At 51.2% G+C, this 24,738-nt stretch overlaps 1 protein-coding gene across 1 annotated transcript; it reads left to right on the top strand.

The window, feature by feature from the left end:
- The first annotated feature begins 1,983 nt into the window (after positions 1 to 1,983).
- On the top strand, positions 1,984 to 8,971 carry PLA2G2D (phospholipase A2 group IID). The gene is made up of 4 exons (XM_043573934.1): positions 1,984 to 2,090; positions 4,998 to 5,142; positions 5,825 to 5,931; positions 7,348 to 8,971. The coding sequence occupies exons 1-4, from the start codon at positions 2,051 to 2,053 to the stop codon at positions 7,491 to 7,493; spliced, it is 438 nt and encodes a 145-aa protein (XP_043429869.1). The 5' UTR covers positions 1,984 to 2,050; the 3' UTR covers positions 7,494 to 8,971.
- The last annotated feature ends 15,767 nt before the right edge of the window (positions 8,972 to 24,738 follow it).

Below are 24,738 nucleotides of genomic sequence, written 5' to 3'. Positions count from 1 at the left end.
GCCCAGGGTCCCACAGCTAGTAAAAGAAGGGGCCAGAGTTTGAAGCAGGTCCTCTGGCCCCACGCGTAGCCTTTCAGGTGTGCCCTGGGGCCTCAGGAGGCGTCTGGGACAGCCGGTTTTGAGGCCTTTTCATGGCATCAATAGCGTCTCTTCTCTCCTGTTAGGGAAAAAAACCTTCTGGAATCAACAAAGGGCCTGTGGTCCTGGCTACTTTTGCTCCTGCCCAAATGATAACCAGATCAGGGGAAGCTGGGGCTCAGGGAGGTACCCACATGCCCCATCAGGAGCCCAGATCTGGAAGCCTGAACAGTGAGATCCCACATTGGGAAGAGTGTAAGGGAATGACCATTGCAACACGCACAAGGGAGGCATGTCAACTAATATGCCAGAGACGTACATAGCTTGCTTGCTGGCTAATTAGTTTGTGTGCAGATTGTTTTCTCCCAGACGAGGTGGTCAGTTGGTGACTGAGTCAAGGAACAAAGGAAAAAGTAGAGTTGAGAGAGAGAACTCTCAGCAGAGACTCTTGCTGGCACACTTTTTTGGGTGAACTGGTAGCAAAGAAGTCCATCTGTGCTCTGTGTCCTCGGACAGCCACCCAACGGGCATGGGAGAAGACCGATTTTTGCCACCATTGGACCCTCCCTTAAATCTTGAAAGGTTACCAGTGGAGCGTTTGTGGGAGACCGTCTCTATAATGCCTGTGTGTCCTGTCACCAAAACCTCCACCCTACTTAGGCTGGGTCCACACCATCTGCCTCAGTACGCCAACTGGGGCAGACGTGCACAGTGAGTTGTCAACACACATCAGTTGCCTTCAAATCGTGTGTGTGCTTTGGCTCTAGAGTTCACTTAAGGAATAGGTCGTACAGAAAGGATTCTGAACACAAACTGAGATTTAGCCTCAAGGATTTCTTTCACTGTACCACTACTGTATGGACTAGAATAATAAAAAATTGATTGGAAGCAACCTATATGCCCATCAAAAGGGGACTCGTTAAGTAAGCAGCATAGATGTATAAAAGAATGCGAGGTCGTCTTGCAAACTGTTACTGCAGAAAAATACTTAATGACATAGAAATATGTTCAAGTTATAGGGGTAAGTGAAAAGACAGACTACAAAGTATTACTTGTAACATTTTTCTAATTTGGTCATGAAAAGTGTGGAAAAGTGCATACAGCAATAGAACCAGAAGAGTATACGCCAGAATGTTAAGGGTGGAAACAACCCAAGTCCCTCTCTGTGGATGAATAGATAAGGAAGATGTGGCGTATATGTTAAAATGGAATATTATTTAGCCATGAACAGGACATGCCTCCATTTGTGACAACACAGATGGACCTTATGCTAAGTGAGAGAGAAGTCAAAGACAAATACTGTATAATCTCACTTATATGGGGAGTTTAAAAAAGCCAAACTCGTAAAAACAGTAAAATGGTGGTCACCAGGGGACAGAGTAGAGTGGAAATAGGACAGATATTGTTTACAGGTCCTGGGGATTTAATGCACAGCCTAGCGAATACAGACAACAATATTGCATTGTAAGTATCAAACTTGCTAAGACATTAGACCTTCATTCCAGCCACTAAAAAGAAATCACAGTTGTGTGATGTGCTCGATAGAGGTACTAATTATGGCCACACTGGCAGTCATAGTATAATATATAAGTGTATCAACTCAACATGTTGCACACCTTCAATTTACACGATGATTTACGTCAAATGTATTTCAATCAAAAAAAGTGAAAGGTGCTTAATGGATTCATAAATGATTTAAAAATTTTTTATTGTCTTTGATTTTCAAACTTCCTACACTGAATGTGTTCCTTTTGCAATCCAAATGTTTTTTTTTTTTAAAAAAACAGATCTTAAAAATAAAAATAACATTCCCCATGGCCAGAAAGAGGAAACAGAAAGAGCATACACCAGAGCCAGAGCTGGGAGGGCGGGGGGTGGGCTCGGCTGGGGGGGGGCAGGTACCCTGATTTAAGAGGCTGCTTGCGTGGAAGGGGACTTCCAGTAGCCGCTTCCAGGGCTGTGTGCGAGGACCATGAAACTTGCCCTGCTGTGCACGCTGCTGGTGTTTGCTGGTGAGTGGGGCAGGATCCACAGCTGGGAAGGGAAGGTGGGGTATGACTAGGTGATATCTCTTTCCTAGACTGGTCCTCTGCTCTGATCCCCACTGCCTTGGTTCCCCCCACAGTCCCCAACCCTTCCATCCCTGCCAGGAGCCAGCAGCAGCGGCTAGTCCCCTAGAATGCTGGCTTCGGCCAGGGAGCTCTGGGCTATCACGCTGTGCAGCGTGCCTCTGGTCTGCTGTGAGGACGAGCAGCTGGAGACTCAGACACTGGGGCCAGCTGAGCAGACACCTGGGGCCCTTTGGACACAAATTACAGAAAGGGATCTCCCCAGGCCACCCTGCGCCCCTCTGTCCCTTTGACCAGATAATAGCAATGTTTCGCTTACGCACAGTACTCTGTGCCTGTCTTTCAAGTTCATCGTCTCCCTTGAACCTGGGAAGACGGCTCTGTTGACTGTGGTGGCAGATGGGGGGAGGTTTCCATTCAATCTTCAGCAGAGCAAATGTAAAAATGTGGCTGCCAGCAAATTGGGTGTATTTGTTTCTCGAACCATCTCAACGTATGTAGCGTTGGAGAGGATTTGTGCTTTAAAATGTGGATTTCTGTTATCCTGGGACTCCCAAAGTTTTTACAGGAACACATCTCCAGGGTTACAGCGAAAACCGTTAGGAAAATTGCAATCAAGCTACAGAAACTCATCTCTCCGACATAAAGAAACAATGCACTGTAGAGGCAAAATGTACAGATGAACCTGCATTCAACTGTTGGCTCACTGTCTCCTGGCAGTCTGACCTTGGCCAAGTCGCCTTACCTCTCTATGTCCTCACCTGCAAAATGGACATAATGGCACCCTCTTTATAAAGTTGTTGGGTCTCTAATGAGAAAATGTATCCAAAATGTTTAGCAGGTGTAAGTAACAGCAAGCAAGCAACAGCTTAACACGCAGAGCGTGCATGATGAGGCGTTAGCCGTGCTCACTCCTGGGGGAAAAGGGTCCAGCCCTCTTGGTGGAAGCTAAGGATAGAAACAGCTACCAGGACAGGAATTCCTGACAAGCTAAGCCAGTTCGCCAAAGATCTCGTAACCGCAAATTGGGTCCCGCCATGTCTCCGGGCTGGGCCCGCCTCGCTTACAGAAGCAATGAGACTACCATCCAAAAGCTTTCTGAATCAAAGCTAAATGTACTCCTGGCCCGGCATGGGAGAAATGCACCATTCCGGCGTGAGTTTATTTGTGTATTCCTAAGCTGACGTGGAAAGGGCCAGGCTTAGGGCAGAAAGAGGGACGAGGGACACCAGAAAGGCAAGATTCTGAAGCCAGGTCCCTGCTGACCCACAAGGTGGGTGGTCACTCACCTTGCAACGGTTTGCCTCCAGGTTCTTTAGCACGGCATCCGGGATTCCAGCGGGCCCGAGATCAGTCATTGGCTCCGCCAAAGCTTAACAAGGTTTCTCTTAAACATTTGTACAGCCAGAGCCACCGTGTCAGACAGGAGTGGCAACGTGGATTCCTGCGCATTGAGGGACACGCTGGGCACACAGCAGGCCTGCATGGACCAGATACCCACCAGTCACTTTGGCTGCAACCCAAGGCAGCTGGTTTGGGATCTTGCCCTTGGCCCACTGCACCAGCCCCTCCCAAACCCCCTCTTCTGACCTCTACCTCCCCCAACTTGGGCTTTGCCCCCCACTTTACTATTTACTTCATTTGCATGCACAGCTTTCATTATAACACCATTTAGCAGGGAATGGAGGGGAGGTCCATGATGAGGTCATTCGAAGGGGTGCACTGGGCCCGGTACCCCTGAGACTCGGCCCCATCTGTCTTCTTGAATCGTCTCTCGAGGTTGCACACATGTATACCTCAGTCTCCTTAGCTCGTCTGTCCCCCCCCACCCAGGCTCTCCCCTGAATCCTTCGACATAATGTATTTTATTCCTCCTGTCTCAACATAATGCATTCTCCCCCAGTAAAATAAAATCCCCTTGCGGTCAATTCTAACCAGCAGCAATTAGAACTAAAAAGAAAAATATCCATGAAAATCATTGATTTCTAAATCATACTGCCTTCCCAGGTGAGCCTTGAGAGGGCGTTAGTGTGCGGCTTTCTGGAAGGGACGTGCGGGGCAGGGGCGGGTGCAGAGAGGAGGGTGTCTTCCTGTTACAGAATGGGGAACTCAGGGCAGAGGCAGTGACTGGCACCAAACTGCCCTGGGATTCAGTGCTGGCTCCTCCATGTACCGGCCACTGTGACCTGGGCAAGGTACTAAGCCTCAATGTGCTCATCTGTGAAATGGGCATTAAAGGTAGTTCTCATTGTACCAATGCCAGTTTCTCAGTTCCTGTAAATCCACCATTATTATGTAAGCTGATAATAACATCAGAGGAAACTGGGTGCTGGGTGAGGCGTGTATAAGAATGCTCTGTAGCTCTTTGCAACTTTTCTGTGCATCTAGAATATACCAAAATAGTTTATTTATTGAAAAAAACCCAGTATTTATCTCATGGGTTGAACAGAGTCAATAAATTACTACATGAAAAGACCCATAATAAGCCCTCATTATCATTATATTATATATATATATATGTATATGTATACATATATTTTTTAAGTTTGTTTATTTTGAGAGAGAGAGAGAGAGCACGAGCAGGGGAGGGGCAGAGAGAGGGGAAGAGAGAATCCCAAGCAGGCTTTGCACTGTCAGCACAGAGCCCGATGCGGGGCTCGAACTCACGGACCGCGAGATCGTGACCTGAGCCGAAGTCGGCCGCTTAACCGCCTGAGCCGCCGAGGCGCCCCTGTCATTTTCTCATCCAACGTCACTGGTTCGGTCCAGCAGGGCAGAAGGGCCAGGCGTGTGTCCCACCGGCCTCCTCTGATGTTCATATCCTCTCCTTGTTACCGGGCTCTTTGGCAGGTGTGATTCCAACCCAGGGCGGGATCTTGAACCTGAACAAGATGATCAAACAAGTGACCAGAAAAACACCCATCTTCTCCTATTGGCCCTATGGCTGCCACTGCGGACCTGGTGGCAAAGGCCAACCCAAAGATGCCTCGGACTGGTAATCCCTTCCCAGACAGGACTGCGGGTGGCAATCCTGTCCTGCCTCCACCCCGGGACTCTCCCCTTTCCTGCTCCCTCACGCATTCATTCCGCGACTTCGTTTTATGCCGTGCGCTGGGAGCCCTGCTGAGGCCGGGTACGGCTCCAGCCTTCCTGGACCTTGCCGTCTAGCTGGTTCTGCAGAGTCTCTGAAGGCCCCCCTTGCACTTCCAAGCCCTGATCTAGTGATAACACCCACACAGGCTCCCTGCTGGCTTGGTTTATTTGTTTTTTTTTTAATACCTACCTCTTTTTGCCATTATCTCCTTCAAGCTTCACTACAACCCCAGGAATCAACTAGGAGAGACCAGAGCCATCCAGGCCGGGCGTCACTTCCCTGACCCACCACTTACAGGCTGTGTGACCTTGGGCATGTGGCTTGACCTCCCTGAGTCTGATTCCTCATCTGTGAAATGGGCATTGTACCAGTGTCTCTGTCGTAGGGTGGTGGCGGAAATTGAGAGAATATTCATGGATAAAACAAATGCCTGGTGCCTAGAAAGCACCCACCAAGTGTCAGCTTGTGTGGTCATAAAGACTGGAGCCCCGCAGGCCTTGACTCTTCCTGGGTGGGCAGTCGGTTTCTACTCTTGGGGCAGCTGTGTTCCCTGACTGTCCCATTCCCTGTCCTCTCCCTCCAGGTGCTGTCAGAACCATGACTGTTGCTACGCTCACCTGAGGCAGCACCGATGCCGTATCCACACAGACAACTATGACTACACCTTTTCCCAGGGGGACATCCAGTGCTGTGAGTGCCCGGGGCCTCGGGGCTGGAGTCAGAGGCTGAGGAAGGGAGTTCTGGCACTTAATTGTCTTCGTGTGCTGTGTGACAAGGCACAAGCTGCTCGCCCTCTCTGTTTTTCTCATGTGTCCAGTGATAGTAGCTGGGCTGTGGGGGAACGGGGGTCGGAGTATGGAGAGGTCCAATGAGGGCTTTGACCCCTTTAGGATTTGGAAGGCTGGCAGGTCTCAGCTGGGATCCCAGAGCCGCTATCAACCAGCTGTGTGACCTTGAACACATTGCATGACCTCTCTGAACGTCAGTATTCGCCTCTGTAAACTCCGGATAACAGTGTGCTACCCCCTAAAGTTAACTCAAGAACTAAAATGAGAGCAGACAGAATGAGCCTTGCACATGCCTGCTGCCCAGCGCGTGCGCGATAAATCACGCGGACTACTGATGTCATTGTTACAACTGACGTTGTTATCGCGAGTTAACAGAGCAACCCGGCCAGGAGCTGCGCCACCCTGATGATCTCCATTTTGCACACAAGGAAAGTGAGACCAGAGCAAAGAGGTGCTGGCCCAGGGTCACCCTGCTGCAGGTGACAGAGCCTGGGCTAGACCTCAATGGTCTACCCCCCACCCCCACCCCTGGGTCCACGCCTGGAGGGAGGCGGCCGCTCTGAGCTGGGAATCACGTGGGCTCATCACACCAGAGTCCCCGCTCATTAAAGTCTTAATAATAACAACAACAATCACAGCCAACATTTATTGAGCACCTACTGTGTCCTGAGTGCTCTGCCTTCTCTAATACTCCCAGCAGCCCCAAGGCAGCTCCTACCCTCACCCCCACGCACAGATAATGACACTGGTGCGCCAAGGTCCCTTTGGCCTCTGTCTCGGCGGGTTCAGTTCCATCGGCCTGGGACACGCCCCACCCCCCGCACCCTCCGCCACCTTCCACCCTGGCTTTCCACAGGGGAGCAGACCCTTCCGATCTCAGCTCAAATGGCTCCTGACACTGAGTCCGATCCCCCTACTTTGCCATCTTGGAGCCCCTGCAGCATTTCTTACTTCCGAGAGGAACAGTATGTATTATTCCTTTCTGTGGTCCTCTAATACCTGCTGCCCGCCCCCTCCCCCAGGAGTGTGAACCCCTTGTGTCCATTCTCGTCAGTCCTGTCCCTCCAGGGCCCTGCCACGGGATGGACGCTCAATCGCTTATGAAAGGGATGAATGAGTAACTAATGGAGTGACAGAGCTCAGGGAGGTCACGGTTTGTGCCCAAGGTCACGCGCCTAGGAAGCGGCTGGGAATGGGACTCTAAAGCTGAGCGCCCCCTGCGCGGCCTCCAGAAACTCCCCCCAGGGACCCTAGACCCACGCCCGCCTCTGCCTCGGGAAGGGACGGACACTGAGCTCCCGTCTCCTCCACCTCACAGCCGACAAGGGCAGCTGGTGTGAGCAGCAGCTGTGTGCCTGTGACAAGGAGGTTGCCTTCTGCCTGAAGCGGAACCTGGAGACTTACAAGAGACACCTGCGTCACTACTGGCGGCCCCACTGCAGAGGCCAGACCCCTACGTGCTAGGAGGAGCCTGCCCGGCTGTTCCTCGCCCCCTGCCCCGTTCCTCAGCATCTTGAGCGCTGCAAGTCCCGTGGGACTGCTGACATCCCTCAGTATCTAACCCCCTGCACCAGCCTGGGAGGGTCTCAACCTAGCCCCACCCTCCTCCACCTTGCTCCTGGACCTTCGAAACCTTCCCGACCAAGTTGGCAGCTATCTCTTCCGAGGATGGATTGAGATCGGAGGAAAAGCTGCAGCCAGGAGGCGCCTGGGGGATGGTGTTGGAGCTGAAGCGGCGGGTGTCAGGAGTGGGGGTTTGGGGACCGTGGTGTGGCAGGTTCCCTCTGCCATTGCCACCCACCGGGCCTCCTGCCTGAGTCCCACCCGCTCTGACACACTGTCCGTGCTGCAGCCGGGGTGGCCTAAAGGGTAGTGTTGATCCTTCTGTCCACATGGCTCTACTCCTTAAAACGCCAGAGCCCTCCACCACCTCGGGAGAGGGCCTGTCGAGGAGTTTGGGACCTGTGCTCTCTGGCATACGTCACTCTCCCCAACTAGGCGGGGAGGTCCTCGTGGGCAGGACGCATGACTATCTTGGATTCAGTTGCATCCCTGTGCCCAAAGCAGTGCCCGGGACCAAGAAGGGGCTCCCCGGATCCCTCTCGAGCAAAGGGCCAGCTGAAGCCACCCGGTCCTCTTGTTCCAGGCCTAGGTCTCCATGCACATGTCCTTTCCTGTTTCCAGGTGCTTGCGCAGGCTGGGACCTCTGTGGAATGCTCCACCTGCTGTCCGCAGGTGGCTGATCCCCATCTAGGCTCCTCGGGGTCCAAGGGCTACTGGGGACGGAAGTGTCCCCTGGCTGACTCCTCCCCGGCTCCAAGGGCTCGCTCCCTCCTCCAAACCCGCATAGCACTTTACGGGGCTGCAATTTACCAAGCTTTACCTTGAGTGATATATAATATCTGGGTTTTTCTGAACCCCTCCAACCAGACTGGAGCTCCTGGAGGACGGAGGCTATGTCTCTCATCTTTGTTTCTTCTGCTCCCCGACATAATAGGTGCTCAATTAATGCTTATGGACCAATGAGCCCATCACAGATGGATGGAGGTCGTGGCAGGTGTTATTGGTGCCTCAGCCACATGCCCTCCCTGCCCAGGCTCCCAACCCCCAGCTAAGCCAGATGTTTGGCTGCTCTGTGCTCACATCTGTCTCCTTCTCCTACCTGTCTGCTGGGAGCTACCACCCCTCCCGCCCTTCCCACCTCTAACCAGTGACTAGAGAGCGTGATGCCAGATGGGTGTCGTTGCCCGACCCCGCCTCTGTGCAGGACCACCTGGGTGACATGCTGCATGCCCCAGAGCTCCTCGTGGGATCCGGCTGAGGCCAGATGTCTGGGACACCTCTTTGCTTAGCTTTGTACCCTGGCCCGGCCTGTTCCCCTTGTTGTCTCACAGGTTTCTCTTGAGAACACGCCCTCAGTAAATCACTCACTTGCACAAGAATCCCGTCTCAGGCTCAGCTTTCTGGGGAAACTGACTTGGGACAGACAGATGGATGGACGGACGGATGGATGGAGGGATGGATGGCCTTCTTCATCTAAGGATCCACGCTCTGTCATTTGTATGTGATTAGCTGTGTCTCCAGCAACAGGGCTGGAGCCACCCACATTCTCCAGCCGTGACACACATAAGTGAAACAGCTGACCGATCACTTTTCCTTCCACATGAAGCTCAGTGTCTCATGTGAGGCTGGGTAATAGGAATTAGGAACCATGGGCGCTGGGTTCAAATGCCAGTTATAACCACTGACTCGCCTCCCGAATCCCGGTTTCCTCACATGCAAAGTAGAGCTGAAATTAAGGAGGAAATAAGAGGAGGTCAGAGGTCAGCATGTTAAACTAGACTGATGCATATGAATGGTGAGCACGGTCCCTGGCACACGGTAACGCCTCTGTAAATGTTAACCGACGTTCCCCCTTCTTTCCACCCAGCTCCCCTCTCTGCCGTCTACACGACTGCGCAGCCCTTTCCATTAGATCCTGACTCGCGATGTTCTTTTGTTCAAGAGCTGGCGGCCCCCCTTGTCGATCGGAGCCCCTGTGATAGTGACATCGGAGCCCCTGTGATAGTGACAGCTTCAGTGTTGGCAAAGGATGGGCGTTATTTTCCATTATTATCCTCATTTTACAACCTGAGGTTCAGAATACGGACAGCAACCTCTGAGGTCCCACAGCCGGATTCCAGCCCAGACTCCCCCCACCCCGCTCCCTGGTTCCGCATCCCATTTGTACTGGTCAGGAAGCTTCCTATGCCTCGATGGACTTCACCAATGAGGGCATTTACGACCTCACATGACAAGAAGTCCAGGGGCAAAGTGGCTCTTTAGTGGCTTGGTAATGTCTTCAGTACCTGGTTTCTTTCTTGCTCTGGCCACTCTCACTGTGCTGCTTTGCCCCCTGGGTGGCTCAGAACAGCAGCGGTGGTCCAGAACTCATGCCTGGACATGAAGACATCCAGCAGAGAATACACTGTCCCTTTCATGTCTGTTGTCAATGAGCCTTACCGCCACCATCCGGCACACTCTCCCAGCAGGACTGGCCACTCTAAGCCATAGTGGCTCAAGGTGATGGGATTAGTCTGGTCGGTTTAGATTCCTCAGGATTTAGGTACCCTCGAGAGGAGACAGGGTTAACGTCCCCCGAGTGTCATGTAGCCACTAGAATGGGAGCTGTTAGGGTTGTCGATAGCATAGTGTTGGGTGGGCAAGTCTAGGGCTGGGTCAGGAATGGGGCTGTCCCTGTGTGAGCTCAGCACCTAGCACAGGGCCTGGTGGTCCCAGAGCAGGTGATCAACAGTCATTTGTTATGAATGAATGAGTGAATGAATGAATGAATGAATGAATCCCAGGTTGGTAAAGACCTGGGACTTTGAACCAAGAGGTGGGATGGACAGATGGGGTTTCAGGGCAGCAGGACTGAGTCCCCAGAGTAAGGCAAGACTCCCCACCCCCCACCCTGTGGGTTCTCATTCTGGGCCAATTTCCAATCCCCGGAATTGGGTAAGAGGCACAAAGGAAGGAGAGGCTCACAAGCAGCTTCTGTTCTCCACCTGCATCTGTCCAGCAGCCCTGGGTGTAGGAGGCAGACAGGAGGACACAGTCACTGTGCTTCCTGTTCCCTCCAGGGTCAGAATCACAGAAGGACAACCCGGAGGGGGGTGGAGGGGGAGCCAACACCGAGACCTGACATTGAACACATGTGGTGCCCACTCACCCACTTCCCTCAACTCCCTGGGGCATGGGCATTGTCACCTGCATTTTCCAGGTGCAGAAACTGAAACTGAAGGGTGAGTCACTGGCTGATAAGTGGCAGGGCCGGGACTCGAACCCAGTCCTCTCTGGCTCCAGGGCCGCGTCTCACCCTACCTCCCACACACACTCTTTACTGGGACACTTGGTGAATCAGCTCCGGGTGCCTAAGGTGGGGAGGAGCCACACCCCGGGATGAGGAGGTGAGGGTGGTTGTGGCAAGGCAGGAAGCCTGGGGAGAGGGCTGGTGAGTGATAATTGTACCAACAATAACAGTGGCACTCAGATATTGCCCTCCCATTGGGAGCGCTTAATCCCACCACCCACTGATCCGATCCCCAGGCCACCCAGACCCAGGGTGCCACCTCCAGGGGGTGGGGGCCCAGCCCAGGGGCACGATGGGCAGCTGTTTTCTCCACGACTCTGCCTGTTTTTCCAGCAGGAGCCTCTATCCAAATACCCAAGCTCGACCCTGTCTCTGGGATGTGCGGGTGGGGCCGGGGCTCCTGTCTCCCCTCTGCACCCTGCTTCCTGTGCCAGTGCCCCCTGGAGGGGGGTTGGGGGTTGTTGGCTTGGGGTGCACAGCATCCTTGCTCACTACTGAAGTCAGGTCTAGAGCCTACCTCACCCAGGCAGCCCAGACACATGGGAGTGAGGGCCTGGCTGGCTCTAGAGCTTGGGGAGCGGGGGGGCTCCTCTATTTTTTTCCCAGTTGAAATAAAGAAGAGATTTTAGGGGTCCCTGGGTGGCTCAGTTAAACATCCCACTTCAGCCCAGGTCATGATCTCACAGTTTGTGGGTTCGAGCCCCGCGTCGGGCTCTGTGCTGACCGTGCAGAACCTGCTTGGGATTCTCTCTCTCTTTCCCTCCCCCACTTGTACTCTCTCAAAATAAATAAACTTAGAGGAAAAAAAAAAAAAGAGAAGAGATTTTAAAATAGTTTGTGAAAACGCGAAGTATGTCAGAGAAAGATTCCTTTCTGTCTCTGCTTTAGGTTCCTGGCCAAGCCTCATTCGCTTTGGGGGTCTGGCTCCTTCTGTCATCCAGAGCTCAGCTGGCAGTCACTCCCTCAGAGAAAGGTCCCTGCCCTCCCAACCTAAAGCAACCACCTCCCACCCTGATAGTCTCCCTGCCTTGTTTTCATTCTCTGTTCCCCTTTTCTGCTGGTTTTCTTAATCACTTACTCATCCAGCCATTTGTTGACCTTAGATTGGAAAGCCCCTCCCTCAGAATTATCAGAAATCAGTCCCCCGGGGCGCCTGGGTGGCGCAGTCGGTTAAGCGTCCGACTTCAGCCAGGTCACGATCTTGCGGTCCGTGAGTTCGAGCCCCGCGTCAGGCTCTGGGCTGATGGCTCAGAGCCTGGAGCCTGTTTCCGATTCTGTGTCTCCCTCTCTCTCTGCCCCTCCCCCGTTCATGCTCTGTCTCTCTCTGTCCCAAAAATAAAAATAAAACGTTGAAAAAAAAATTAAAAAAAAAAAAAAAAGAAATCAGTCCCCGTCCCTCTGCCAAGAACACTCCCCCACTCCCAGGAGACCCTGGGGTCAAAGATCCTTCTGGAGGTGGGCTGCCTCTTCCAGAGCCCCTTCCCCGGCTGGCTTGGAGTTCCTAAGAACCTGCTAATACATTCTCTCATTTACACCTTATTACAGGTGCCCCTGCCAGGTGTGGCTTCTGACCTTCTTTTCCAGGGGACGAAAACAGGCTCTGAGAAGTAAAATATCTCGCCCACAGTAACTCACTCTGCGAGAGGCGGCAGAGGCCTGGCACCCATGAATCGCCGGGTGCCACCCTCTCCTGCCCAGATGGTGTGCTCCCTAAGGCAGTGGTTCTGAAACTTCACAGAGGACAAGAATCCCCTGGCAGAGAGTGTTCAGAATGCAGGTTCTTGGGCCCCACCCCCAGAAGGTCTGATTCTGCAAGTCTAGGATGGGGCCCGGGAACCTGTATTTTTAACCAGGTCTGCTGGAGATTCTGTCTCTGGCTCAGGATCATACTCCAAAAAGGATGCAAGTCGTCTGTCCCCATGGCCCACCATGGGGCTGACCAGCCTGATAAACCAACGATCCTGGGCCAGCGCAACTCACTGGGCTGAAAGATTGGAGACCCACCTTCTATTTTGTTTTTTAAGTTTTTATTTTTATTTATTTTGAGAGAGGGTGAGCGAGCAGGGGTGGGGCAGAGAGAGAGGGAAAGAGAGAGAATCCCAAGCAGGCTTTGGGCTGTCAGTGCAGAGCCTGGTGTGGGGCTCGAACTCACAAACCAGTCGTGAGATCATGACCTGAGCCGAGATCAAGAGTGGGACACTCACCCGACTAGGCCACCCAGGCGCCCCTGAAGGCCCACCTTCTAGATCAGACTCCTTGCAAGCACCGTTCTTTCCGCCGAGTCTACTCCAAACTGCCAGATAGGATAATGGCGAGGCTTATGCTTCCCAAACCCAGCCTTTGACACACCTCCTTCCAGACACTTGGTTTAATATTTCAATTTACTTTGTTTTTTAACCTTTCCTAAGCTAAGTAAATTTATCTGAGAAGGAAATTAATTCCACTCTGGTATAAGGAAAGCCAGTATTACTTGTCATCAACAGACGGTGACCATAAAAATCAATGCAATGAAAATAAAACTCTTATTGGAAGGGTGCCTGGGTGGCTCAGTCGGGAAAGCATCCGATTCTTGATTTCGGTTCAGGTCATGATCTCATGGTCGTGAGATCGAGCCTGGAGTGGGGCTCTGCTGTGAGGGCACAGAGCCTGCTTGGGATCCTGTGTCTCCCTCTCTCTCTGCCCTTCCCTTGCTCTCTCTCTCTCTCTCTCTCTGTCTCAAAATAAATAAATTAATTAAAAAACAATTTTAAACTCCAATTGGAGAGAAAAAGTGCACAGTCAATAGTTGGGTGAACGAGGCACGCACGGGAGAGGTGCTGAGGACGCCCAGCCTCCACACAGAGACCACCTTTGCCTTGATGCATTCTGAAGAACTGGAAGGAACTGGAGAGAGAACAAGTCAGGCAGTCTGTGAGCAGCACAGTTTGTCCTCTTTGGGGAGTCCCAAGTCAGGTGGGTGGGGGTGGGGCGGGAGACACCAGCTGGGCGATGCTGTAGAAGGTCCTGGAGACGAGGGAGGCAGAACACAGGGACTGCTCTGGGGGAGCACAGGCACAGCCCGGGAGCAGGTGGTCATGGTATGGCTGGACTGGCCTGGGAGACCCCCACACTAGGCTGGCTTCCATCACTCTCTTGTCCGGGGGCCTCAAACGGGTTCAGAATATGCCCCTCTGCATAAGAATTATTTTGAGCTGAAGGCAATTAAGAATTGACAGATGCAGAAAGAGTTCTCTGCCCGCCCCTTATCTGCCTAAAAGCAGGACACAAATTTCCCTATGAGGAAGGTGCCCCAACCCTCCTACTTGGAGAGAAGAGCAGCTCTTATCATCAAAGCTGGGAAGCCACCACCAAGATTGATTTGCATAAACAGACTTTTCTAAAATAGCCTTTCTTCCATTAGTTCCTCCATATAGCATCTGGTCATCTCCCCCCAACTTACTATTACGTCCCGTGAAGTCCAAACCTTTTTTTTCTTTGCTAAAAAGGAATCTTCTGAGTCTAACTTCTTTGAGTTTTCTTTTCTGGGAACTCCTATGCATGTCAATATTAATAAATATCATGCACCTTTTCTCCTGTTAACCTGTCTTTTGTTGGTTTAATTTGCAGGCCCCCATGGGCTAAACCTAAAAGGGTAGGGGAAAAGTTTTCTTCACCAACATTGGCCGGCAAGTCCCCATTGACATCAGAGTGGTCAGGGTGAAAAAGCTCATGTTAAATGGAAAAAGGTAGCAGGAGAAATGCTCTAACATAGTTAAGTAGTCAAGAGTATGGACTCAGGGTCCCACACACAAGGTCTGCCAGCTCTAGGGTCTCCTCACTCCAGGGTGTAGGATCTTGGGCACAAGTCACCGAACCTCTTGGAGCCTGTTTCTTTACCTATAAAATGGGAATTATCATACTGTCCACATGAGGTGTTGTGGGGTAAATGACAGACCCCCGGAAGCCCCTTTGCACCCTGTCCGGCATGTAGAGACCAGCCCATGGGACACATAGCAGTTGTTGTCCTGCTCATTGTTGAAGGAATGTTAGCAACATTGGTAGGTTGTTGACATTTCTTTCCTTCTCCCAGGGCTTGTCCTCAGCCAGGCCTGCTGGTTGGAGCTCTATATAGGGCATTAGCCAGCGGGCCGTGGAGAAGCGACCCCTCCTCAGCCACCTCACCAATGACTGTCGTTGGGGCTTGCGAGGCCCCGGCAGCCTATGGGTGCCAGTGACTGGCAACTCTCCCCTCCTGGGACAGCAGGCAGGCTGGCCAAGGTCTGAACTGAAACCTTGCCTGGGCATCATCTTCAGCAGGGACCAGCCATATTGATTCAGCACACCTTTCCTGGGCAAAGAGGGTGGGGTTCATCCCTTTGTGCTCTGCTTACCAGCTGTGGTTCCTGGGCAAGCTCCTTGACCTCTTTGTGACTCAGTATCTACACGCACAGGATGGGGTGTTCATAGTACTTCCTTTGTGCGTTAATACGAGGATTCAGTGGAACCTGAATGAAGAGGTGAAGCATGCTTAGGACACCGTCCACACTGGGATCTGCTTTATCACATCAGGCATCAGATGAGGCAGTGGGGCTCATAAAGAGGTGCCAATCCCAGCCCTCAAGAGGTCCCTGTTGCCATGGGGGGGGGGGCTCGCCCAAACTTCAGGATCCGAGAAGCTGGTTCAAGTCGCGGCACCACTAACTTGGGTAGGGCCTCCAACAGGACACCTTTCTCTCTGTCTCTGTTTCCCACTCTGTAAGATGGGATGTTTTGAGCCTATTCTGGATCGTGGATTTGGCAACACTTTGAAAAGCATAAAATATTAAAAAGTCTAGAATATTCTACATATAAAGGAAGTCTGGGGGTGTCTGGGTGGCTCAGTCGGTTGAGTGTCCAAATCTCAATTTCAGCTCAGGTCACGATCTCACGGCTTGGGAGTTCAAGCCCCACGTTGGGCTCTGCGCTGACAGCACAAAGCCTGCTTGGGATTCTCTCTCCCTCTCTCTCTCTGACCCTCCCCCGCTCACACTCCCCCTGTCTCTCTCAAAATAAATAAATAAAACTACAAAACAAGAAAGGAAGTCTGTAAGCTAAAACTTTGAACGTTGATTGGAAGCTCAGTATGATAACACAACTGTCTCTAGATAAAGAGATCCTTGGAGAAGATAATAAGAGGTTTAAGGTTTACAACCAACAAGTTTATTTGAAACCTGAGTAATCTCAGCGTCTGACAGCTGGCTCACTTTGATTTATAGGAAACCGATTGTGCAACATTCCAGATTTATTAAATTAGCTGTTTAGAATTGATGACTCAAAGAGATTTTGGGCATGACAACCAAACAATTTTCTGATTCTCTACCTCAGGGGTTCTCCGACTTGACAAATGAGTTCTTTGCCAATTCCCAGAATCTATCATTTTGGTATTGACAGATGGATGAGTTTGAGATGTGACTTTTCTTTTTTTTTTTTTAAATTTTTTTTTCAACGTTTATTTATTTTTGGGACAGAGAGAGACAGAGCATGAACGGGGGAGGGGCAGAGAGAGAGAGGGAGACACAGAATCGGAAACAGGCTCCAGGCTCTGAGTCATCAGCCCAGAGCCCGATGCGGGGCTCGAACTCACGGACCGCGAGATCGTGACCTGGCTGAAGTCGGATGCTTAACCGACTGCGCCACCCAGGCGCCCCATAGATGTGACTTTTCTTTCTAGAAGATCCATCTCCCATTCTCCCCAGCTCCTTGCTGGAAGAGGGATGGGGCACTGAAGTTGAGTGGGAGAGTCAGTGCAGAGGAATTCACACAATAACCAGGAATCTTCCAGAAAAAGGTAAAGTCAAAGGAAAACCAGAGCTGGGCAGTGGTTAGAGGGGTAAAGGCAGATTCTAACCAGGAATGGTTCCAATGGGAGACAAGATCTGGGCTGGGCTCAGTTCAGAATACAGTACAGACATGTGGGGATGTGCAGTCAAGAAGCAGGTGGGGGTGGAATCGCTAAGAGGGTCCATCAGGAGGCAAGGGGGGATTCTGGCTAAACCGACCCCATAGGATTCTTGCTGAGGGCAGGCCCGGGTGATCAGACATCACCTGCAGGATGATGGGGGGGCGGGGGAAATTTGATAAGATATCAAGGCGATCAGATATTGAGGGTGAGGGTTCTGGCTAAACTTACTTAACAAGATTCTTGCTCCTGAGAGTGAGAGCGAGGCAAAAAAGGTCTCAGAGGAGCCTGACTAAATTTGGTCAAGGAGTGAAGTTATCTGGTCCCTCTTCCTGTTCAAGAAAAGAAGAGATTCTTTCCTCTGAACCGCATGAGTCACTTTGTTGTTTGGTCTCCTTTTGTTCGTGAAGGATCGGTGAACCCATCGGCTAGACCTTGGTCATAGAGGCTATTTGCTGGATGGTGTGAGCAGTCTGGTATTAAATGGGAGCAATTTCTGTGAAAAGTATAAGAAGAGAAACCTTAGTAGTTGAGAACCCAGTTTCTGAGATCAGAAGGCAGCCAGCTGGAAGATTTCTAGATGTTGGGCTGGAAGTGTGTTCCTGATGGAGTGAGGACAGCAACGTCAACCCAACAAACTTCCCGGCTCTCACTTCCAGTGTCGTTGGTGATGGCCTCGGGGGTTCCAGTGAACTCTCAGAGCAGCTGGCGCAACAGCAGGTGTGAAGGTTGCCCAGACACCATCTATTGTGACTTCTCTGAAGTTTATATCAATTCACCCAGCCTCTGTTGACGGGACATCAGGGAAAATGGCAGCTTGAGTTCTCCGTGATGCCGGGGCAGGAAGGTGGGAGAACAATGGGAAACTTGAATCCGGGGAATTAGAGTCAGATAGTGGAGAACCCCCAAGGGTGGGCTGTAGCTTTCCATTAAAACACGAAATTTCTTTCTACGGTTACACCCCATTTTGACCAAAGATAATCAAAGCATGATTGTTCTCGTTTACAAAATTATTCTGGCCTCATTAGATTTGGCATGATTATTTATATAAGAGCAGCAAAAAATGGTGATTGACCACATGGGCCTTTCTGAGTTTGCTGTCCTGGAACCTTTCATGAGGAATATCAGTTTAGACACATAGAAGCCTCTGGAAGCTAGGAAGCCAAGCCAGGAGCTCACCATCAGACTTTGCCTTCGGTATCCATAGTTTTGGGCGAATCCCTCTCTTCTCAAGGTCCCCAAGATATCCTAAGATCCCTGGGGCCGACAGGAAGTGATCTTCCTTACCTGTAAGGCTAGGAGCCCAGTAAATCCAGGTACCAAACCAGTTTTTTTCAAGACAGCTTTATGAGCATTGGCTCCATAAATTCAACCTTAGTTTCTTAAAACTGTCTTGTCATATCTGATTCTATGCACATCATTCTCAAATATGACATGCCCATCAGAGTCCCGGTTATATAGCCAACATTTCCACTGATGATCTGTTACAAGGAGGACTGATTCTTATGAAACTCAGGCAAATCATTATATTGCCATGGAAATAAGAATACTCAAGAAGAGTTTCTGAATTTTGAAGGGAGCAGGTAAGGAGAAAACATAAATATGTCATTTCTGTTTACGAAAGTATAGTCTACTAAATTGTCATGAGCACAGACAACTTTCAAGGCAAGAAAAAGCAGCTTGTGATATCTGGAAAGTAGAACACTAAAGACCTAGCCATGTTCTAATGATCCTCCCTAAACTGATTCTTGCTCTTGGGGACAAGAGTCAGGGACAGGGCCCAGTCAACGAAGGCTTAGAGGAGCCTGGGTAAAGTTTGGTTAAGGAGAGCCTATACTGGTAACAAAGTTACAGGGGTTGTACTGGGTTTAAATGGTGGAGAGGTAACACGTTGTAAGAAAATGTTCTATCGTAAAAAATGACAACTGTTTAAAATTTTTTCATTAAAAGGGAAAGTTATAAAATGTACATGGGTTTTGTGAAGAGGATGGTAATATATAAATCCGTGTTTATTAGGAGGGCACACCTCCTACACCTTTACCGCGGAGGCACCGTCCCAAATTTAGAGATGTATAAAATTAGGGCCAGGAACACAGGTCGTCTGAGTCTGTGGATGTTGACAAGCTATACCCACGGGTATATGTGAGTATATCAAGTAAGCTCTGCTCATCTTTTGTGATCGATGCAGCCTCCTGGTGTCCCCACACCTTACTGATTTCTGCATCACCCCGAGAGCTTGTTTACAAATCTAGTTTTCTGGGGGCGCCTGGGTGGCTCGGTCGGTTAAGCGCCTGACTTTGGCTCAGGTCATCATCTTATGGTTTGTGAGTTTGAGCCTCGCGTCAGGCTCTGTGCTGACAGCTCAGAGCCTGGAACCTGCTTGAGATTCTGTGTCTCCTTCTTTCTCTGCCCTTCCCCCACTCGTGTGTGTGTGTGTGTGTGTGTGTGCGCGCGCGCGCGCGTGTGCGCATGCACACAGTCTCTTTCTCTCTCTCTCAAAAATAAATAAAACATTTAAATAAATAAATAAATAAATAAATAAATAAAGCAAATACAGTTTTCTGGTCCCTGGACCGGAAGTTATGATCCAGCAAAGGCTGGAAGTACAGAAACTCGAGGTCTCTGACTGGTTGCAGGTCCTGCTTGCTCCAGGCCCAGCGTGGGGCTCCCTACAGGCGCTGCCTCACCTACAACCACAGCTACTCCCGCCTGAGAGCTCAACCGGCGGTGCTCCCCACAGGGTCACTACAACCACAGCGTCACTGACAGCCACATCCAACGTGGTAAGGGGCAGCCTGGGGCCACCTTCTGCCCTGGTCGCCAACCTTAACCCATAGGGTTTGTGCTTAGAGCCAACCAGTTGGAGTCAAACTCTTGGGCTTGGGTTTGGGTTTGGGGGTCCTCTCCCATAATAGGTGCCATTATTGAGTGCCTACTGTTTGTCAGGCACCACGCCGGCTAATTTATGTGCATCATGTCATCAAATATTCCCAACAGCCTATGCAGGAAGGTGTTATTAGCCTGTTTGGCAGCTGAGGAAACTGAGGCTTAGAGAATTGGAGTCACAGGCCTGAGGTCACATGGTGAGGAAATACACAGAGATACCACCTGAGCCCCCGTCTGGGCCAAAGCCCTTAAACACTGGTTCCCCAAGATTTATTTAAAGTCATGGCTTGGCTCTCTGTTTCCCAGTGAGGAGCCAAACACCTGTGTTTATGTCCAGTTCCTCTGCTGGGTGGTTCCAGAATGTTCAGGGACTGATGCCATCACAGGCTTGGAGATCCATGACCAGAAGAAGCCCAGTTCTGATCTAATGCTCGAGGAGAAGGATGAGGGGGTCCAGGGCACCGGGCCCCAGGGGCGCTTTTAGGGGTTTGTGCAATTAAGGCTAAGACAGATGCCGGAAGCTTCAGTCCCAGGCAGGCCCTGAGAGGTCATGTGCACAAGGGTTTCTTGAATCCTTTTGATGGCAACTCACAGAATGTAATAACATTTACACCTGTACCCAGTCAACACCTCCCCCCCCCATGCACACACACCACAACAGAGGACAATTGGCTGAAGCAGCACTTTACCACTTGTGATATAGTCACACATGCATCAAGAAGCACACACACACACGCACACACACGCACACGCACACACGCACACATGCACACACACCAGATGCAACCCTCCGAACTGATTTCATCATCCACTAATAGACCAGGGCTACAGCTTAAATTATCTGTCAGGCCTGCTCTTATAGGGGCGCCTGGGTGGCTCAGTCGGTTGGGCAGCTGACTTTGGCTTAGGTGGTGATCTCACCATCGTGAGTTCGAGCCCCGCATCAGTCTGCCGGCTATCAGCGAGTTCGAGCCCCGCATCAGTCTGCCAGCTATCAGCACAGAGCCTGCTTCAGATCCTCTGTCTCCCTCTGTATCTGCCCCTCCCCTGCTCACTTGCTCTCTCTCTCGCTCTCAAACATAAACATAAACAAACAAACAAAAAAAACCCACCTGCTCTTATAAAATGGGAAAGCTGAGGTCCAGAAGGGGAAGGGGTCTGCCCGAGACCACCCAAGACTCATCCGAAGTCAGAACTAGAACCCAGTGTCTGGTTCCCGATTCTTCTCGTTACCCCAAATTAAATTCAGATTAATAGAACGTTAACCCCACTGAGTGTGGAGGAGGTATTTGGACGGTTTGAGGTTCAAAATCCCAACAGCTAGACAGGGTCTAATCCTGTGCTTCTCAGAGCATTTGGGACACATGCAAAGCACAAAGTGCTTCTGGGTCACGGCTGTGGCTGTTGGCTCTCACTGAGCCCTTGGGAATCTCCGTGGCCAGCCTCCCCCAAAACCAGGTTTCTGTATTGCGTTCCTAGCTCCAACTTCTCAGTGGGGTTCCTGAGAAGATGCAGACGTGAGCCCTGCCTTCTGTGTGTCTCTGGGTGCAGGGGTTCTGACCCAGTCGGTGGACGTCTACTGAGCATCCCCTCTGTGCCAGACCCCGTGTGCCAAGCAAGGTATGGGGTGCTGGCCACAGTGAGGCACAGACCCTGCCCCTGGTGAGGTCAGGCCCCAGATCTGCACGTCCTAGGCTCCAATCCCCACTCTGCCTCTCTCTGGTTGTGTGGCCCAGGTTACACACTCAGCCTCAGGTTACCCACCTGTTAAGCGGGATAATTACATCTGCCCATCAGGTTGTTGGGAGGATGAAGTGACATAACCCGTATGAAAGTCCCCGGCACATGGCAGGCAATCAGCAAGGGGTAGCTTTTACAATTATTATTACCAACAAGAGAAAAAAAGCAACTCACAGGCAAGGAGAGGGAGGCCACAGCCCAGAAGGGAAGAAACAGCGAGAACGGAGGCAGCGTGGAACACACAGGGTGAAATGGGAGGGGTGGAGCGTTGGGGAAGAAGAGAATGATTGGAAGATCAAAATGGAAGGGCCGTGCAGCCAGCAGTGGAAAGATCTTAAACGTCAGGCTGAAGAGGCAATGGGGAGCCACTGAAGGCCTTAGAGGAACAGAGTGGTGCAAGAAAAGATGATTGGGGAGCCCTGACTGATAGCAGCAAACGTCCGCGGGGGCTTTACTTATGCCGTAGTCGTGGGCTTTCCGAATTCAGCGGGAAAGGAGATTCTGTCACCATCCTGAGAGACCTCCAAGAGGTGGCAGGATTTCTGAGGCTCTCAAGGAAGGCTTTTGCCACCTGAGTGGGACGCACCGGAGGCGAGCACTCCAGTTACCTTCCCCAGCTGGCACGGGTCCCGGGAGCAAGTCCAGAAGCAGGTGTGCAAGTGGGGTCAGGAGTTGACCTGCGTCTGAGCAGGCTCTCGACACACAGGACAGGCTGGGACCTCATTTCAGGAGCAACCGCAGGAAGTCCACACCCACTGCTAGGGCGCGGAGTTCTCTCCCCTGGCCCCCTGAGGACACCGCCCCAGCGTGAAGGAACAGCCTGTCCCCCCGCTCAGCACAAGCCCAGACCGGGGAGGCATCAAGGACTGAGTGACCAGGGGGTGAGCCACACCTGTCCAGGCTGTGCCACCAGAGAGGTCAAAATGCCCCCACCACTGTACCGCCTGCCCAGGTCCTCAGTTCTCTCTGTCTCCACCCTGACTCCACTCAGAAAAACCCTACCACCTCTATGCCACGGCTGCCTCCACATCGCACGCAGAACGTCCCCGGGGACCCCCACGAACCCGGAATTCTGTGAGGATGGCGTTTCTGGGCAACGTAGGTTCAGCAAAGCTAAGGGACACGGTACAGTTCTAGGACGGTCCACCCCTCAGGGGACCATGGCAACTTTGAGAGATGACCTCCTTGAAGGTTTGCTTGTCATGCAAGAGATAGTCAAATAAGAGTCAAAGCCTCCTCCTAGGTTTCAGCGACCCCTGGATTTCATCTTTTCCCCAGAGCTGTCCATGTAGTGAGAGTGGGTCCAGGGCCACCACGATGGAGGCCCTCTACAGAGGATGAAGCCAGAGCCCCAACCAGACTAACAAGTCAGGGATGGCCTCTGTTATTCAAGGCCCTCGTGGGGCGCCTGGGTCATTCCGTTGGTTGAGCGTCGGACTTCGGCTCAGGCCGTGATCTCACAGCTCATGGGTTTGAGCCCCACATGGGGCTCTGTGCTGACAGCTCAGAGCCTGGAGCCTGCTTCGGATTCTGGGTCTCCCTCTCTGCCCCTCCCTTACTCAATCTCTCTCTCTCTCTCTCTCTCTCTCTCTCAAAAATAAGCAAACATTAAAAAAAAACTTAAAAACAAACAAAAAAAGAACGTGGAATCCAGAAGATCCTCCCAAGAACGCCCAATGTGGATGAGTCCTTGAATTGCCCCAGATTCCGTTTTCTCTCTCTCTGGGCTGGAGATGAAGACAGCAGGATAGTGATCAGAGCCCAGGGTTTAGAACCAGGATCTGAGGTCTAACTCTAAGTTCTGCTGTTGATGTGCTGTGTGACTTTGGGAAAGTCTCCTAACCTCTCTGGACCTCCATTTCCTGGTAGATAAATAAAAGTCCCCCCCTCCCCCCGAGAGGCCCTTCCAGCTCAAGCCCATCTCAGCCCATGGTGCTGCTTTCATAACCTCACAGCAGCCCTTGTCCACAAATGCCTGCCTCGCCTGTCTGAAGCCAGTACTCTGAGCAAGGATGCCCAGTGATAACAGTCTGAGCACAGCCCGTCTTGCACACCTTAGTGGCAAGACAAGTCCTTCCTGTCACCTGACCCTGATGGGAGATGGGAGAAGCCAGGGCTGGGGTCCCTTCTCCGTCATCCAGGATACCGCAGTTGGAGAGAAACGGCATTAAAGCGAAGTTCCAAATATCCTACACACCCATTTAAAATTGGATTTGGGAAACAGTTTCGATCAAAAAAGTCTGATGAGCAAATTGGTCATTTGAGCCCCATTCTGTATAACGCTGTCAACTACAGACCTGGGTCCGTGTCAAACGTCTCTAAGACACTGGGACATTCAGAGGCATCTCATAAAATTAAATTTTGTCTTGGAAATGTTCAGCACTGGAGCTTTTAAAATACAGATCCCATTTATCATGCGGTTATTTTGGGGTCTGTCCGCGTAAGGAAGCCAAAAGTCCTTTCTTGGAAAGGACTGTCGTTTGCTTTGGAATGTGTCCTGTCTTCCTGCAGTCTCGGTATCAGAATGCCCTTTCTTTTATGAACTGATAGATGAGGTGGGTTTTTTAGAATCCTCACTTGGTAAAAATAAACCCTTCCGCTGAACTTTATTTTTTTAAATGTCCTGCTCTGTGAAATCCCAGAACCTCAGCATTCCCGCTGAGGCTCAAAGTGGCCTCGGGATTCCCACTTTACGTCGCAAGAAACGTGATAGTTGTTTTTGTTGTTGTTGTTTTGTTTTGTTTTTTTAAGAGAAGCTAGAAATCAGAGAGGTTCGGTAACAAGCCTGAGACCACACAGCTGGAGAAGCCAATGCTGGGATTTGCATGTGGCCCTCTCTGGCCTGGCATGATCGCCAGTTATCTTTTCCCCACCTCCTCAAGGAAAACAGACACCCAGGGCTTGGCCAGGGAGGAACCCCAAGGTTTAACGAGATGAACCCCAAAGCAGGCTTGTATCTTATCCCAGAAAACCTTCTGTTCCTGAGAGTCTGTGGTGAACTTTGAGTTGAGTGTCCCAGAGGCAGAGAGTTTCCAGGGCAGAGGAAAATGCCCATGTGGTTTAATTTGTCTTAAGAATAAATTTTATTTAGGGGTGCCTGCGTGGCTCAGTCGGTTAAGCATCCGACTTTAGCTTAGGTCATGATCTCATGGTTTGTGAGTTCGAGCCCCGTGTTGGGCTTTGTGCTGAGAGCTTGGAACCTGGAGCCTGCTTTGGATTCTGTGTCTCCCTCTTTTTCTCTCTCTCCCCCTCTCCCGCTCATTCTCTCTCTCTCTCTCTCCCGACCCCCTCCCCAATAAACAAACATTAAAAAA

The sequence above is a fragment of the Prionailurus bengalensis genome, chromosome C1 (genome assembly GCF_016509475.1).
Source record: "Prionailurus bengalensis isolate Pbe53 chromosome C1, Fcat_Pben_1.1_paternal_pri, whole genome shotgun sequence".
Classification (NCBI taxonomy): domain Eukaryota; kingdom Metazoa; phylum Chordata; class Mammalia; order Carnivora; family Felidae; genus Prionailurus; species Prionailurus bengalensis.
The sequence above is the reverse complement of the archived record's forward strand: the minus strand, read 5'-3'. Positions and strand labels throughout refer to the sequence as shown.

Coding starts and splice junctions, on each gene's coding strand:
- PLA2G2D (XM_043573934.1), top strand. CDS start 2,051: ATGAAACTTGCCCTGCTGTGCACGCTGCTGGTGTTTGCTG. Junction 5,143..5,824: donor CCCAAAGATGCCTCGGACTG/GTAATCCCTTCC, acceptor CTCTCCCTCCAG/GTGCTGTCAGAACCATGACT. Junction 5,932..7,347: donor CCAGGGGGACATCCAGTGCT/GTGAGTGCCCGG, acceptor TCCACCTCACAG/CCGACAAGGGCAGCTGGTGT.